Source organism: Hyperolius riggenbachi, chromosome 10 (assembly GCF_040937935.1).
Source record: "Hyperolius riggenbachi isolate aHypRig1 chromosome 10, aHypRig1.pri, whole genome shotgun sequence".
Lineage (NCBI taxonomy): Eukaryota > Metazoa > Chordata > Amphibia > Anura > Hyperoliidae > Hyperolius > Hyperolius riggenbachi.
In genome coordinates this window covers 291,324,754-291,342,654 of record NC_090655.1, presented here as the reverse complement: position 1 = coordinate 291,342,654, position 17,901 = coordinate 291,324,754, and the positions used below count along the sequence as shown (strand labels likewise).

At 44.2% G+C, this 17,901-nt stretch overlaps 1 protein-coding gene across 1 annotated transcript in view; it reads left to right on the top strand.

Moving 5' to 3' along the window:
- Positions 1-17,419, top strand: part of LOC137537296 (gastrula zinc finger protein XlCGF57.1-like) — a 31,837-nt gene extending 14,418 nt beyond the window's left edge. Inside the window, exons 5-6 of the mRNA XM_068259373.1 lie at positions 16,428-17,131; positions 17,228-17,419. Of these exons, the coding sequence (XP_068115474.1) occupies positions 16,428-17,131; positions 17,228-17,419 (896 nt within the window). The remainder of the gene's footprint in view (positions 1-16,427; positions 17,132-17,227) is intronic.
- The last annotated feature ends 482 nt before the right edge of the window (positions 17,420-17,901 follow it).

The following is a 17,901-nucleotide window of genomic DNA, read 5'->3' as shown; positions in this document are numbered from 1 at the left end:
GGGCCACCCTTAGCAGCAATAACTGCAATCAAGCATTTGCGATAACTTGCAACAAGTCTTTTACAGCACTCTGGAGGAATTTTGGCCCACTCATCTTTGCAGAATTGTTGTAATTCAGCTTTATTTGAGGGTTTTCTAGCATGAACCGCCTTTTTAAAGTGGATCCGAGACCAAATATAGCTGCTTTTATAATTCTTCTCCTGACATATACTTTATAGGGCATTTATCCCCCCAAAAGATTTTATTACATTTATTTAATACCCAATTGTCACTAAACCGATTGTATCCCCTCCCCCAGCATCTCTGAATGCTGCGGCGTTCAGTCCCATGCTGCAATACCTCATGGGAACTCAGCCAGGAGAGGAGGAGGCTTCTGCAGGAGGAGGAGGCGTCACCAGCCAGCCCGGCAATATGCTGATCTTCAACGTGGTGACTCTGTAATGAGCGAAGCGAGCAGCAGTTCCCTGTCACAGCTCTGTATACTTCACACACAGGAGCTTCCTGCGTGCTTTCTGTGTGTAAAGTATACAGCGCTGTGACAGGGCACTGCTCACTTGCCTCACTCGTTACTTGTGGTCTCTGCGCTGATCGGCAGAGTTAGATATGGCCGGGCTTTTCATCCATCAAGCAGGACTTTGACAGCAGTAATCGCCTGCAAAAGAACTAGATGCAGGCTGGCTACGGCAGACTCCAGATACTTCACGGAGTTCATGACCTCTCCAGCCCCCAGACAACAAATCATGTCCCTGCAGAAGAAGGGGGGAAGCAGCCAGTCATCTATGCAGAGCAAATGTAACCTCTTAGTTGCTGGATAGCTGCTGCAATGTCCTTTATTCATTTCTCCTTCATCATAGTTTCCCTCTCTTTCCCACTTCTGTTCTATTTGCCTCTTTTTTCTTATTCCTTCTTCTCTATCTTGATCTCTCTTTTCCACTGTTATTCTCCATCCTGGTCTCCCTAACTTTCTCTCTCCCTACCCTGTGCACCCTGTCTTTCCCTTTATCATTTTATTGCATATTATGTGGGACAGTTGCGTTTAGGGGCCCCACTGCTGTCAGTCATTTAGGGGGGTCAGCCGCTCTGAAATGAGGTCTGACTTTATTGCATATTATGTGCGCAAAGGGGCCCATTGCTTTCAATCATTTGACACTGACCATGCAGAGGTTTCAGAGGCAAGGGGGCGGAGAGGGGCGTGGAGTTTGCACAGGCTGAGGCGTGGAGATGCAGATCAGTTTAGCCTGTGTGTAATGATGACAAGACAACATGGCCGCTCTCATTGTATCACATAAAAAAATAATCATACAAAATTGAAGCTGTTTGCAGCTAGATTTGCTGTGTAAACTATCTAAACTTTAGATAAGCTATATAGACAAGTTACTTGCTATAGTTAGTTTTTCATCTCGGATCCGCTTTAAGGTCATGCCACAACATCTCAATAGTATTCAGGTCAGGACTTTGACTAGGCCACTCCAAAGTCTTCATTTTGTTTTTCTTCAGCCATTCAGAGGTGGATTTGCTGGTGTGTTTTGGGTCATTGTCCTGCTGCAGCACCCAAGATTGCTTCAGCTTGAGTTGACGAACAGATGGCCGGACATTCTCCTTCAATATTTTTTGGTAGACAGTAGAATTCATGGTTCCATCTATCACAGCAAGCCTTCCAGGTCCTGAAGCAGCAAAACAACCCCAGACCATCACACTACCACCACCATATTTTACTGTTGGTATGATGTTCTTTTGCTGAAATACTGTGTTACTTCTACGCCAGATATGTAACGGGACACGCACCTTCCAAAAAGTTCAACTTTTGTCTCGTCGGTCCACAAGGTATTTTCCCAAAAGTCTTGGCAATCATTGAGATGTTTTTTTTTTAGCAAAATTGAGACGAGCCTTAATGTTCTTTTTGCTTAAAGTGGTTTGCGCCTTGGATATCTGCCATGCAGATAGTTTTTGCCCAGTCTCTTTCTTATAGTGGAGTCGTGAACACTGACCTTAATTGAGGCAAGTGAGGCCTGCAGTTCTTTAGATGTTGTCCTGGGGTCTTTTGTGGCCTCTCGGATGAGATTTCTCTGCGCTCCTGGGGTAATTTTGGTTGGCCGGCCACTCCTGGGAAGGTTCATCACTGTTCCATGTTTTTGCCATTTGTGGATAATGGCTCTCACTGTGGTTCACTGGAGTCCCAAAGCTTTAGAAATGGCTTTATAACCTTTACCAGACTGATAGATCTCAATTACAGTACTTTTGTTCTAATTTGTTCCTGAATTTCTTTGGATCTTGGCATGATGTCTAGCTTTTGAGGTGCTTTTGGTCTACTTCTCTGTGTCAGATAGCTCCTATGTAAGTGATTTCTTGATTGAAACAGGTGTGGCAGTAATCAGGCCGGGGGGTGACTACAGAAATTGAACTCAGGTGTGATAAACCACAGTTAAGTTATTTTTGAACAAGGGGGGCAATCACTTTTTCACACAGGGCCATGTAGATTTGGAGTTTTTTTTTCTCACTAAATAATAAAAACCATCATTTAAAACTGCATTTTGTGTTCAATTATGTTATCTTTGACTAATAGTTAATGGTTTTTGATGAGCAGAAACATTTAAGTGTGACAAACATGCAAAAGAATAAGAAATCAGGAAGGGGGCAAATAGTTTTTCACACCACTGCATGTATAGGCGTATCTACAGTGGCTTGCAAAAGTATTCGGCCACCTTGAAATTTTCCACATTTTGTCACATTACTGCCACAAACATGAATAAATTTTATTGGAATTCCACGTGAAAGACCACTACAAAGTGGTGTACACGTGAGAAGTGGAACGAAAATCATACATGATTCCAAACATTTTTTACAAATAAATAACTGCAAAGTGGGGTGTGCGTAATTATTCGGCCCCCTGAGTCAATACTTTGTAGAACCACCTTTTGCTGCAATTACAGCTGCCAGTCTTTTAGGGTATATCTCTACCAGCTTTACACATCTAGAGACTGAAATCCTTGCCCATTCTTCTTTGCAAAACAGCTCCAGCTCAGTCAGATTAGATGGACAGCGTTTGTGAACAGCCGTTTTCAGATCTTGCCACAGATTCTCGATTAGATTTAGACCTGGGCTTTGACTGGGCCATTCTAACACATGAATATGTTTTGTTTTAAACCATTCCATTGTTGCCCCAGATTTATGTTTAGGGTCTTTGTCTTGCTGGAAGGTGAACCTCCGGCCCAGTCTCAAGTCTTTTGCAGTCTCCAAGATGTTTTCTTCCAAGATTGCCCTGTATTTGGCTCCATCCATCTTCCCATCAACTCTGACCAGCTTCCCTGTCCCTGCTGAAGAGATGCACCCCCAGAACATGATACTGCCACCACCATATTTGACAGTGGGGATGGTGTGTTCAGAAAGATGTGCAGTGTTCATTTTCCGTCACACATAGCGTTTTGCATTTTGGCCAAAACGTTCCATTTTGGTCTCATCTGACCAGAGCACCTTCTTCCACATGTTTGCTGTGGCCCCTACATGGCTTGTGGCAAACTGCAAACGGGACTTCTTATGCTTTCTGTTAACAATGGCTTTCTTCTTGCCACTCTTCCATAAAGGCAAACTTTGTACAGTGCACGACTAATAGTTGTCCTATGGACAGATTCCCCCTCCTGAGCTGTAGATCTCAGCAGTTCGTCCAGAGTCACCATGGGCCCCTTGACTGCATTTCTGATCAGCGCTCTCCTTGTTCGGCCTGTGAGTTTAGGTGGACGGCCTTGTCTTGGTATGTTTACAGTTGTGCCATACTCCTTCCATTTCTGAATGATCACTTGAACAGTGCTCCGTAAGATGTTCAAGGCTTTGGAAACTTTTTTTGTAGCCTAAGCCTGCTTTAAATTTCTCAATAACTTAATCCCTGACCTGTATTGTGTGTTCTTTGGACTTCATGGGGGTTGTTTCTCCCAATATTCTCTTAGAAAACCTCTGAGGCCCTCACAGAGCAGCTGTATTTGTACTGACATTAGATTACACACAGGTGCACTCTACTTAGTCATTAGCACTCATCAGGCAATGTCTATGGGCAACGGAATGCTCTCAGACCAAAAGGGGCTGAATAATTACCCACTTTGCAGTTATTTAATTTTAAAAATTGTTTGGAATCGTGTATGATTTTCGTTCCACTTCTCACGTGTACACCACTTTGTATTGGTCTTTCATGTGGAATTCCAATAAAATTGATTCATGTTTGTGGCAGTAATATGACAAAATGTGGAAAACTTCAAGGGGGCCGAATACTTTTGCAAGCCACTGTATGTATGTTTGTATGTATGTATGTATATCCAGCTACAAAAGTATTAGTGGTTTGGGGATCTCCATGACATAAATCAGGGCTGTGGAGTCGGAGTCGTGGATATACACATCTGATTGTGACTGTATATATCATGTGTACACAGGAATCTCTTATATATACTAAATAACATCCATGCTGTAAGAATAAAGCCTGATGTGTAGCTGTGTCACTAATAGAGATGGTCAATGAGATGGAAATAATTCTGCGTAGATTCTGATTTATGCAAATGTATGCACTCCCTTTGCTCATGAAATCAAATAATTTGATATGTTGTTAAAATTTGGTTTGGTGACTACGAATTAAATGGTACCTGAGAAGGATGAAAATAAAAGCTTCTTCCAGCCCCCTTCAGGCTAATCAGTCCCTCGCTGTCCTCCTCCACCACCTGGATCTTCTGCTATGAGTCCAGGTAATTCAGCCAGTCAGAGCAGTCTGGCCGCATGCCGCTCCCACAGCCAGGAACATTCTGCACCTGCGCAATAGTGCTGCACAGGTGTAGTACGCTCCCGGCTGCAGAGTGTGTGCATGAACACTACGCCAGACTGGCTCAAGTACCTGGACTCATAGCAGAAGATCCAGGTGGCGAAGGAGGACAGCGAGGGACTGATTAGCCTGATGGGGGCTGGAGGAAGCCCCAGGTATGTATAAAACTTTAATTTCATCTGTCTCAGGTTTACTTTGTTACACAGTAGTACTATACTCTACATATGCACTCTCCACAGAGCTGCAGGGAATACACTGAGAATGCTGTGCACATTGAACACAGAGGTGTTGTCTATCACCCATAAACCTGGTTCAGATTGTGCATGAAGAATGTGTAATAGAGGAAGAATCTCCTCATTCCCCTGCAGAGTACCTGCACATCATTCTTACATGTACCCACACTTACATTGCCTAGGGCCTGATAGATGTTCTTTGTTCCGGTTTGTACCTTTTACAAGTACTCTTACCAAGGACTAGTTTTAGTCTATGACTAAAGGTAATAAATATGGCAGTCTCCATATCCTTCTCACTTCAGTTGTCTTTTAAAATTCCTAAGCATTGGCAGTTAAGAGACGAATTTCATGTTGCATAGTTTCAATCAACAAGATTGTAATATGCAAATTAGAGGAGTCTGTGTCGGTGGAATCCTAAACTGAGGAGTCGGAGTTGGTGGATTTTTGGACTGACTCCACAGCCTTGACATAAATAGATAATTCCTCCACCTCGCAGCTCCTATAATTTAGTGTTGTGTAACGTCACAATATCTTTATTTGCACAATTGAGGACAAGAGAGAGATAAAGGGACATTACAAGGGGCATATGAGTGACACGAGGATACAATGGTAATAAGAATGTGTAAGTGACACCACATTGCTCTACAAACATAACACAGATGTCTTGCTATAAGTACATAGAGGTCTGTTGTCACAGGAGTAACACATTGCTGCCATTGTCTCATCAAGCTCTACAATGTACTGCTGTGAGGCTTGGTGGTGTATTCTCCACAGTCAGCATGCAACGCATGAGCTGGCGTGGAGGAGGTACACACACTAGCACCAGGAAACAGGCTATCCCTAGTATAGTGGAGGGGAGGACTGACTCCAATAGGAGATTGTGGCGCACAGAGCCGGTGCAGATCTGACAGCCACAAACAATGCTTTCGTTATAACGTCTCAGCGCAAAGTAGCACTGAGCGCACAAACCAGAACTGAGGAGATCAGGACAGGTAGACAGAATGAACGCTTGCTAGCAAGCGGCTACTTAGCGACAGCAAGCGTCCAAAACCAGACAGACTGGAATGAGGCAGCCAATGCGCTGCGGCGATGGCGTGCCTCACAAAGACAGGACAGGATAGCCAGAAAATAGCAGGATCAAGATAGATGAACGTAACACAGATAAATATACAATAAGTATGTATTCCTAGCGTATTACAATTACAGCTATCAATGAAACTATTTGTAACGTCTGACTAACATATGTATATATCGGCAATGAACCGATATATGACATAAGCAGGAACGCTGACTAGGAATGGAGTAATACAGGGAACAGGACTCAGAAGGATTCACTATCTCTTCGCAGAGATGAACGCAATCCATAAACGGTAACAGAACAGGATTCAGAAGGATTCGTTATCTCTTCGCAGAGATGAACGCAATCCACAAACAGTAACAGAACAGGATTCAGAAGGATTCGTTATCTCTTCGCAGAGATGAACGCAATCCACAAACGGTAACAGAACAGGATTCAGAAGGATTCGTTATCTCTTCGCAGAGATGAACGCAATCCACAAACAGAACCAGGAGCAGGGCAACTACCTCAGCACGGGTGGTCACGGTACGCGCAACCTACCAAACCGTGCTGGAAAGCTGACTAACTGCACACAGGATATAAACAGTTAGTGTACGTATACATCAGCGACACTGATGTATCGACGTAACACAAATACAAGGAAAATAATAAACGTGCTGGTATGCATATATATGGGCAATGAACCAATATATGATGCAAAGACCAGCAAAGTATCTTTATAACAAGAAACACGATCGGGGGCTAAAGCGACAGCAAGACAGGCTTAGGCTGAAGCTATGAAAACCCAAGGAAACCCTGCAGGAAGCAGATCTTTATACTGAGGTCATCCAATGGGAGCAGACATGCAGATTCCCACACAGGTGAATGATAATCAGTCACAAGCTGACAGCAGGGAAAGACAGACAAAGCTATGCAGTTTGCATGGAAATAGATCAGAACTGCCTGAGCTGCAGCACTACTACTTCCAGCAACAGCTGCTGCAGCAGCGATCATCACAGTACCCCCGCCCTTAAAAGCGGATTCCAGACGCTTTTCAAAACTGAAATTCCCAACAAAACAGTCCGACTGATAATTCATGATGACCGGGACAGCCCGGCAAGACCGAATTCCAGAATCAGTCCCCACAAGACTGGACCCATCAGAACCAGAACCTACAGAACCATGCCCATCAGTACTACAAGCTCCAATGTGACACCCATCAGAACCATGATTTCCAGAAGAAAGCCCTCCGAAATTCCCATAGCGATACCCACCGCCTTCCAGGAACCGTTCAGAAACGCCAAAGCCTTTGCAATGCCCACCGGTACTGTCTTTACCAACACAAAACCCACTGTTGAACCAGTCCAAGGCACCAGGACAAGTTTTCTCAGAGACCTCCCAGAACACCTTGAAGCTCCAAAGAGATCCCCATAGGTCAGAATGCCCCTTAGGCTCACATGGAGAACTATCAAGAACCCCTATGGAACCTAGGGCAATTCCCGAGTCAGGGCCACAAGGACAAACATCAATATCAGGGCTTTCAGGGACCAGAACCATCTCTGGGCATGCAGGCAGACTGGCAACATCAGAACGTGTTCCCACTAAGGAAGCATCAGAGCACGCTAACACCTTAGACACACTTGGGCATTCTGGCACACAAAGAACATCTGGGCACACCGGCACAAGAGAAACCTCTGGGCATGTCAAGGAACTGTGAGCCTCAGGGTCAGCCAAGACAGGACCAAAACCAGGACTGGCCAAAAAAAAATCATCATGACTAAACTTCGCAACTACTGGACTTTTACACGAGAATGCTGGATCAGACTTAGATGTCGCTGATTCCAGCAAAGTCAGTAACAAATCAGATTCAGGGGCACTAACAAGACAGGACAAATCTTCTGATGTATGCACTGAACCAGATAGGGACTCCACAACTACCTCTGGACTGTACAGAGACTCATTTAATACACTGGATTGGAGCTCATGAGGCGCTGCAGAACAAGTCAGTATTGCAGCAGCCCCCACTGGACTAGGCAAAACTGAGGAATTCCCTGGACAGGAAGGGGACTCTGGAACCTCTGCCACAGCGGCCAGAGAACCAGAATCTTTCAGGATACAGGGCTGGGTTTCAGGAACACTCATCAGACCGGACTGAAATTCTGAGATTTCTATTATTTTGACCAGAGAATCAGAATTATCCATGTTACAGGGCAAGACTTCTGAAACATTCAGAGGACAGGGCTGGAGTTCCTCGGCTGTTACAACACTGGAGAGGGACTCAACATTGGTTAAATCAGACTGTGTACAGGGCAAGGTATCTAACACAATTGCTGACGAGGACAATATTTCAATGGCTTCTGCTTTGCTGGGCAGAAATTCACCAAGTTTTATTAGAGCAGACTGAAATTCCAAAACAGCTGCTAGACAAGTGAATATTACTGCAACACCAACTGAGGTGAGCAGTGCCTCAGACCCTTCTGCTAGAGGGTTTGAAATATCCAAAGTACTGGGTGAAGCATAAGACTCTGCGACCACAGCTTCACTGGACAGGATCACTGAACAGTCCATATTGCAGGGCAAAACCATGGAAGCACCTGCTGGACAGCATAATGATTCTGTGACCTGAGTTTCATTGGAGAGATCTACTGCACAATTCATGGTACAGGGCAAATTTATTGGAACATTTTCTGAACAAGGTAATAATTCTGCGATTTCAGGTTCACAGAGCAGATGCTCTGAGCTATTCACGAAACTAGAGCGAGGTGTAGAAACAGGAAGATCAAGACACAATGTTTGCGCATCTGAATCACCATTCAATTGTAAAATTGGAAAATTCAGATGCTGGGGTTCTGAGATTTCTGGACAGGATTGCTGGGACTCGGAAACTGATGTAGTGCATCTATTGGCATCTGCTGGATCAGACAGGAGTTGAACTTTATTAACACGGGTAATTTCTGCAGAAGTGTTTGCAGAGACAGGCAAGATTTTTCTGGTGTCTGTTTCACTGAACAAAGACTCATGAGTACTGGCTAGGCTGGACTCAGAAGTCAGCAGGACCTCTGGATTCTCTGCTGAGAAATTTGTGCAGGGCAAAGTTAAGAAAGTATCAGTGGCTTCTGTTTTACTGGGAAGTAACACTGAGTTATCCATGGTACAGGGTGGAGTTACAGGAACATTCACAAGACATGGCAGGGACTCAGTAACTGGAGAAGTGGGACAGTCTCCGATTGACAGTGTGTCTTCCCTGGTATCAACTGATTGAATCGCATAAAAATCATCCAAAATCATTTTCCACACATCGATCAATGGAGCCACAAAGTCATACCCACACACACCAGTTTTTATTAGGTTATAGGCAGACTTAATGCATGCATTCAATACTAATTCACTCTTTGCACTGTAAAATTGACAAAATGAACTTGAATCATTCTTCCATTCATTGACCAGAGCTTCCATCTCTCCTTTCTCAAATGGAGGATTCCAAGCATACTTAACAGGCAGATCACAGTTTGCAGATATGATTGTGGCAGGGACATATATTGGGTTAATTAGCAGGTGATTGGCAGATTCCTTATTCTTAAGAATCTCTAATACCTGTAGCAAGTGTTTAACTGTAGTGTATGCAAACTTTCCTTGCTTCACAAATAAATTGATCTGTTCAATACTCTGTAATATCTCCTCATAATCATACTCAGATAATTCTTTTAAACAAAAATCTTTATTTTCCCTAGCCAGTGATGAAAGTTCATTAGTAGTTCATAAGTCCATTTAACTCCCCTGAAAGACAATTGCATTTCATTATCTGTTAATGGCAGAATCTCATTATAGGTCTCAGTCGCTAAGGATAACGACTCTGCAGATTGGACACGTTTTTTAGAACGTTTGCGTTTTGCCTTTGACCTTGCGGTTTTTGATGATTTATTCAAAGCTGCAGGAAAATTATCAGTAACACTTTCTGCTTGCTGCTCATTCTTGCAAGCAATTGAAGGAGCAGCTGATTGGCCTGCTGCCAGGAGTTCATTAAGAGGAAAAGGCAATGGATCTATGCGCAACCAATTGTGAATTACAAAAGCTATAAATTGCAAAGGACTTTGTCTAAACTGAGTGTGATCTAAGACATCGATTGCCCAATCAAAAAGTTTGCCCTTAAAAAGAGCACAAACGATCCAATCAGACCAGGTAGAAATTGCAGAAGCCCGAAAGTCGGGATTGGCCAGAACTTTAACCAATTCTGATATAAATTTGTCTGTAACTTCAGGACCAAGCTTTTCAAATTTTTTAAAGGAGCAGGACCCCTGACAAACAGTGTCATAATTTCTGGAAATCCCCCCCCACAATAGGGATTGGTAAGGGGGTTTGCATAATGTAAGGCTTGGTGGTGTATTCTCCACAGTCAGCATGCAACGCATGAGCTGGCGTGGAGGAGGTACACACACTAGCACCAGGAAACAGGCTATCCCTAGTATAGTGGAGGGGAGGACTGACTCCAATAGGAGATTGTGGCGCACAGAGCCGGTGCAGATCTGACAGCCACAAACAATGCTTTCGTTATAACGTCTCAGCGCAAAGTAGCGCTGAGCGCATAAACCAGGACTGAGGAGATCAGGACAGGTAGACAGAATGAACGCTTGCTAGCTAGCGGCTACTTAGCGACAGCAAGCGTCCAAAACCAGACAGACTGGAATGAGGCAGCCAATGCGATGCGGCGATGGCGTGCCTCACAAAGACAGGACAGGACAGTCAGAAAATAGCAGGATTAAGATAGATGAACGTAACACAGATAAATATACAACAAGTATGATTTCCTAGCGTATTACAATTACAGCTATCAATGAAACTATTTGTAACGTCTGACTAACATATGTATATATCGGCAATGAACCGATATATGACATAAGCAGGAACGCTGACTAGGAATGGAGTAATACAGGGAACAGGACTCAGAAGGATTCACTATCTCTTCGCAGAGATGAACGCAATCCACAAACAGTAACAGAACAGGATTCAGAAGGATTCGTTATCTCTTCGCAGAGATGAACGCAATCCACAAACAGTAACAAAACAGGATTCAGAAGGATTCGCTATCTCTTCGCAGAGATGAACGCAATCCACAAACGGTAACAGGACAGGATTCAGAAGGATTCGTTATCTCTTCGCAGAGATGAACGCAATCCACAAACAGTAACAGAACAGGATTCAGAAGGATTCGTTATCTCTTCGCAGAGATGAACGCAATCCACAAACGGTAACAGGACAGGATTCAGAAGGATTCGCTATCTCTTCGCAGAGATGAACGCAATCCACAAACAGAACCAGGAGCAGGGTAACTACCTCAGCACGGGTGGTCACGGTACGCGCAACCTACCAAACCGTGCTGGAAAGCTGACTAACTGCACACAGGATATAAACAGTTCGTGTACGTATACATCAGCGACACTGATGTATCAACGTAACACAAATACAAGGAAAATAATAAACGTGCTGGTATGCATATATATGGGCAATGAACCAATATATGATGCAAAACCAGCAAAGTATCATTATAACAAGAAACACGATCGGGGGCTAAAGCGACAGCAAGACAGGCTTAACTGAAGCTATGCAAACCCAAGGAAACCCTGCAGGAAGCAGATCTTTATACTGAGGTCATCCAATGGGAGCAGACATGCAGATTCCCACACAGGTGAATGATAATCAGTCACAAGCTGACAGCAGGGAAAGACAGACAAAGCTATGCAGCTTGCATGGAAATAGATCAGAACTGCCTGAGCTGCAGCACTAATACTTCCAGCAACAGCTGCTGCAGCAGCGATCATCACAACTGCTTTCCATGTATGGCCAATGCTTTATCTGTAGGGAGGGTCAGTGACATGCAAATAACTCTGAGATGGTGCAAATTGTATGCTAATTATATGAAAAGTTATGCATCTACTGCACTTGGTCCATTTCCAATCTGCATAAATTCAGGGTTGTGGAGTCGGTACAAAAATCCACTGACTCCGACTCATCAGTTTAGGATTCCACCGACTCCTCTAATTTGCATATTACTATCTTGTTGATTGAAAGTATGTAACATGAAATGCATCTCTTAACTTCCAATGCTTAGGAATTTTACAAGACAACTGAAGTGAGAAGGATAACTAGACTGTTATATTTATTCCCTTTAGACTAAAACTAGTCCTTGGTAAGAGTACTTGTAAAAGGTACAAACCGGAACAAAGAGCATCTATCAGGCCCTAGGCAATGTAACTGCGGGTGCATGTAAGTATGATGTGCAGGTACTCTGCAGGAGAATGAGGGGATTCCTCCTCTATTACACATTCTTCAGGTACTATCTGAACCAGGTTTATGGGTGATAGACAACACCTCTGTGTTAAATGTGCACAACATTCTCAGTGGATTCCCTACAGCTCTGTGGGGAGTGCATATGTAGAGTATAGTACTACTGTGTAACAAAGTAAACCAGATGAAATTAAAGTTTTATACATACCTGGGGCTTCCTCCAGCCCCCTTCAGGCTAATCAGTCCCTCGCTATCCTCCTTCGCTACCTGGATCTTCTGCTATGAGTCCAGGTACTTGAGCCAGTCTGGCGTAGTGCGCATGCACACACTCCGCCGCCGGGGGCGTACTACACCTGCGCAGCACTATTGCGCAAGTGCAGAATGCTCCTGGCTGTGGAAGCTGCATGCGGCCGGACTGCGCTGACTGGCTGAATTACCGGAACTCCTAGCAGAAGTTCCAGGTGGCGGAGGAGGACAGCGAGGGACTGATTAGCCTGAAGGGGCTGGAGGAAGCCCCAGGTATGTATTCAATTTTTCTTTTCATCCGTCTCAGGTACCCTTTAATTTGTAGTCATCAAATTTTAACAACATATCAAACAGATTTTCATGAGCAAATAGAGTGCATATATTTGCATCAATCAACATCAACACAGAATTAGGGCTGGAACCCAGTAGAGGGATTTTTTTGAGCGTTTAGGGAGCGTGATGAATCGCTAGCAATTTCCCTAAACGCTCTGCTAATGTAAATGGATGGTGCAACAGTGTTCTCCCCAGAAATGTTTTCCAGCCGGGTGGCATGAAAAAGTAGCCGGGTGGCATGCGAGGGGGGAATGAAGGTCCAGTGCAACTCTGCTTACAGAATAAAAGGGTGAGGAGGCAAGCCGATGTACCTGCTAAGTACACACAATGCAATTCTCTGACAGATTTACTGTCAGATTGACAATTTCCAACATGTCTGATTTCCAATTTTCTGTTCACTTCTATAGGAAATTGTGTAGAAATCAGATCAGACATGTTGGGAATAATCGATCTGACAGTAAATCTGTCAGGAAATTGCATTGTGTGTACCGAGCACTAGCATTGTTTCAGATTAAGGTGCCCAGGTCCCTTTTTAAGCGGACCTGAACTCAGAACTTCCTCTCTGCTCTAAAAGACACACAACAGCATAGAGCAACCTTTAAATAAAAGCATTGCTTTGTCACAGCTGATACAAATCCTAAAATAAATCAGCAGTTTCTACTTCCTGCTTTTTTGGAAGCAGACATAGGGTTAACATCCTGTGCTTTCAAATGAGCTTATCTGCCCTTTCTGAAATGGCAGTCATGTGACACAGGAAGAGATCCAATTACTCAGGCTTTTCTCTCTAAACACACACAGGGTGCATTTATCTGCTTAAAAACCACGCCTTCGTCAGGTGACGCTACGGTCCTTACGGCTCTTATTTATACCTCCCAGAGTGGGAGTGCTTGGAGATATTGGAATGTAGGACTCCGCCTATGTGGCGGGTGTATTTAAAAAAAACACTTTATTAGTTTAAACTAAGCCCCATGGGCTTAAATATTACCTTTGCTGGGATTGAAAATGGTAATAAAAATGAAGAACAATGGTGCTACAATTAATCCACGAGCTGTTTGTATAGGTGGGCTTGGAAAATGAATGTAGTTTATAAGTGGGGTAAATGGTACAAGTGTGCTCCACGGACATAGGTCATGTCCTATGGTGCTATACCACAACATGTTTACCATGGGGTCTGTATTTCGGACCGCCTCCATGGGCTGTTCAGTGGCCCTCATTTGCCCTGAAATGAATTTCATAGTGCGGTGGGCGGGGTGCATATCTGGTTGGTATGCAATGGATGTAAGGCTACAGATGCGACGTTAAGGTCGCACCGGTGTCTGGCACTAGTGGGAAATCAAGTTTACGGGTGTACTAATGCAAGGTAAGCGTAACAATAAGCGGCATGAATGCCGAATTTAAGGGCGTGCCTGTCCAGTGGGGGTGGAGCTATATTCTCCTAAGGCATGGTGGTGGGCTGCAGACACGGTTGTAATTTACAAAAATGCTCTAAAAATGCACAACAAATGGCTAAAAAATGCCTAAAAATGCTTAAAAAATGCTCAGAAAATACATGAAAAATGCATCAAAAACACAAAACTTGATCGGAAATAGGAAGTTGCATCATAAAAGCATATGAAAATACAGTTAGAAATTAGATTAACAACTGCAGGCTAAGGGGTCTTCTTTTGAGTCCAATACTTCCAGAGTTCATGGGCAGTTCTACATATTAGGTCCCTAACCGGGGGAGGGGGCAAAAAGGAAGGGGGGGGGGGTGGTTGGGGGAAGAACTGGGGTCAATGGGAAAGGGAGGAGGAGGAGGGGGGGGGGGTCGAATCGAAGGGACACGGAGACCCTGGGGAGTGGGAAACCAGAGGATATTTGCCCTGGAGCAAATCCCTGCAACTATACCAAGAGGTCTAAGATACAAGAAACTTTGCGAACAAGAGGTATACTGGATCTTCAAGCTAGACTGTTTATCACCAAAAGGCCTAAATGAAGACCTGGAAGTCCGCAGCTTCCTACAATGAATATATACTCCTGGAACCTCAACCACCCCTGGGGTTTCCCACTCCCCAGGGTCTCCGTGTCCCTCCGATTCGACCTACGAGGCTCTCATCTACGCTGAAGCTGCTGCTATTGCCCAGGATTGCTTGGCTGCCTCTCTCTCTTCATTGACAAGAGAGAGGCTGAGCCATAACATACATCCTACTTCTCCTTGGAGGGCGGGAGGGAGAAATTAGAATCGGAGCAGGAGTCCCGCCCCTTACATCCCGCCCAGCCAATCCCCGTCTCACCAGAAAGCTCGGGGTGACAGGCAGAGGAGCGCTCCTGCAGGGTACAGCCTCAGCTTTCGCCACTGTGCATGCGAGAGCTGGTGCTGATTTAAAGCAGGCAATGGAGCGCTCCTATGTGCAGTTTAAATAGGATTACAGCACTGGATTCTAGAAGCTAGGCAAGCACATAACAGGCGGGCGGGGTTTCAAATCAGCCAGGTGGCCCGCCCACCTAATTAGCCCTGGGGAGAACACTGGTGCAAATTCCACAGAAGCGATCACGATTAGCAGAATCGCAAACGCAGGACATGCAACATTTTGTTAGTGTTTGAACTTCAATGTAAAGTATATAATCACTGGCATAATCGCTCAACAAAACTTGCACTGAGCGATTTTGCTAGCGTTTTAGAGTGAACGTACACTGTAACAAAATTAGAAATTAAAGGACCAATCAGACTTTAAAACGCTAATCGCTACATAACCGCTGGCAAATTGATTACACTTTATAAAACACTCATGAAATCGCTTACAAACTGCTCATTCAAAACGCTAGCGATTGCGATTAGCGATAACGTTTTATAGTGGGCTCCAGGCCTTATTTCCATCTCGTTGACCATCTCTATTAGTGACACAGCTACACATCAGGCTTTATTCTTACAGCATAGATGTTATTTAGTATATATAAGAGATTCCTGTGTACACATTATATACAGTCACTATCAGATATGTATATCTGACCTTAAAAATACGGTGACTGCTTTATTGAAGCAGCACAAGTAACTCATTTTGATTGGTTTATTTCATTTTTGTGGACTAAGCACAGCTATTACTGTATATATACTCATTATTTTTAATGACTATTATCTGAGAAATAGAACATTTTATCATATTTTCTATTTTAATTACAGTAACAAATTCATTAGGAGTCGGTGCATTTTTTCCCAACTCCGACTCCAGGCACCCAAAATTGCTCTGACTCCACAGCCCTGCATACATTTTACACCAACTTTGAATTATCAGCAGCTCACTGACCCTCCCTAATGATAATTGCTCCTCCCCTCAGAATTCTCTAACAAGTGATATTTCTCTATTTGCAGCGTGGAGTCCCGGCATCAGGAACCTCTCAGAGACTCGTCTCTCTGTATCCACAGACTGTACAACGGATGATGATGTCACTGGACACGGGTCTCCTGCAGATATCCTGGTGACCCCAAATATTCCCCCAGACTCCCCTCACCTGTCTAACCCTGAGGGGCCTCATACCCAGCACAGCTCTCGCCCTGCTGGAGGGTCTTATTGCTGCTCCAAGTGTGGGAAATGTTTTGTGCGGAAATCACTGCTGGTCACTCATGAGAGATCTCACACTGGTGAGAAGCCCTATTCATGTGCTGAGTGTGGGAAATGTTTTGTATATAGTAATGACCTTGTCAGACATGTGAGATCCCACACTGGTGAAATGCCCTATTCATGTGATGAGTGTGGGAAATGTTTTGTATGGAAATCACATCTTGTCATGCATGTGAGATCTCACACTGGTGAAAAGCCCTATCCATGTGCTGAGTGTGGGAAACGGTTTGTGAAGAAATCGCAGCTTGACAGTCATGAGAGGTCTCACACTGGTGAGAAGCCCTTTTCATGTGCTGAATGTGGGAAATGTTTTGGAGACAGATCAAATCTTGTCAGACATGAGAGATGTCACACTGGTGAGAAGTCCTATTCATGTGCTGATTGTGGGAAATGGTTTTCACAGCAATCATCTCTTGTCAGACATGAGAGATCTCATGCTGGTGAGAAGGCATATTCATGTGCTGAGTGTGGGAAATGTTTTGGAACTAAAGGAATACTTGTCACACATAAAAAATCTCACACTGGAGAGAAGCCCTATTCATGTGCTGAGTGTGGGAAATGTTTTTCACAGAAATCAAATCTTGTCACACATGAGAGATCTCACACTGGCGAGAAGCCCTATGCATGTGCCGAGTGTGGGAAATGTTTTTCACAGAAATCAAACCTTATCAAACATGAGAGATGTCACACTGGAGATAAGCCCTATTCATGTGCTGAGTGTGGGAAATGGTTTTCACAGAAATCGCATCTTGTCAGTCATGAGAGATCTCACACTTTAGAGAAGCCCTATTCATGTGCTGAGTGTGGGAAATGTTTCAAACGGAGGCCGCAGCTTGCCAGACATGAGAGATCTCACATGGGCGATAAATAAGGGTCAGTGGGCCAGACTTATTAATAGTGTCTGAGAGAAGATCTTAGTAGGTTTCTAGAAATCGTGCAGAACTGTCTCCAGCCTTTTCAGTAGATGCAGTTTCCTTCTAAAGCCAGAGGAGATGGGCAGGATTCTCAGAAAATGGGCAATCTGTCGGGAAATTCGATGATGTGAATGTGTGGGTGTGTGTGGTGCTGGGGACGTTGAGTAACTATTCACAGTGATCACAGTTTGTTGGCATTTCCCAGCTGTAAGAGGACACGGTTGCGACATGGGTGGTATTTCAGTGGCCTTGCATGTTTTTGTACTGGGGTGTGGGTGTCGGGGCACCCTCTGGAAAAAGGCACAGGAGACAAAAAAGGAACCCAATGGTGCAGTACGTCAAAGTAAAATGGTAAATGTAAAAGTAAAAAAACTACTCAACGTTGGGTTGCAGAGGAGCAACCGATCACAGGAAACAGGTGGAGACAATGAACCCGACT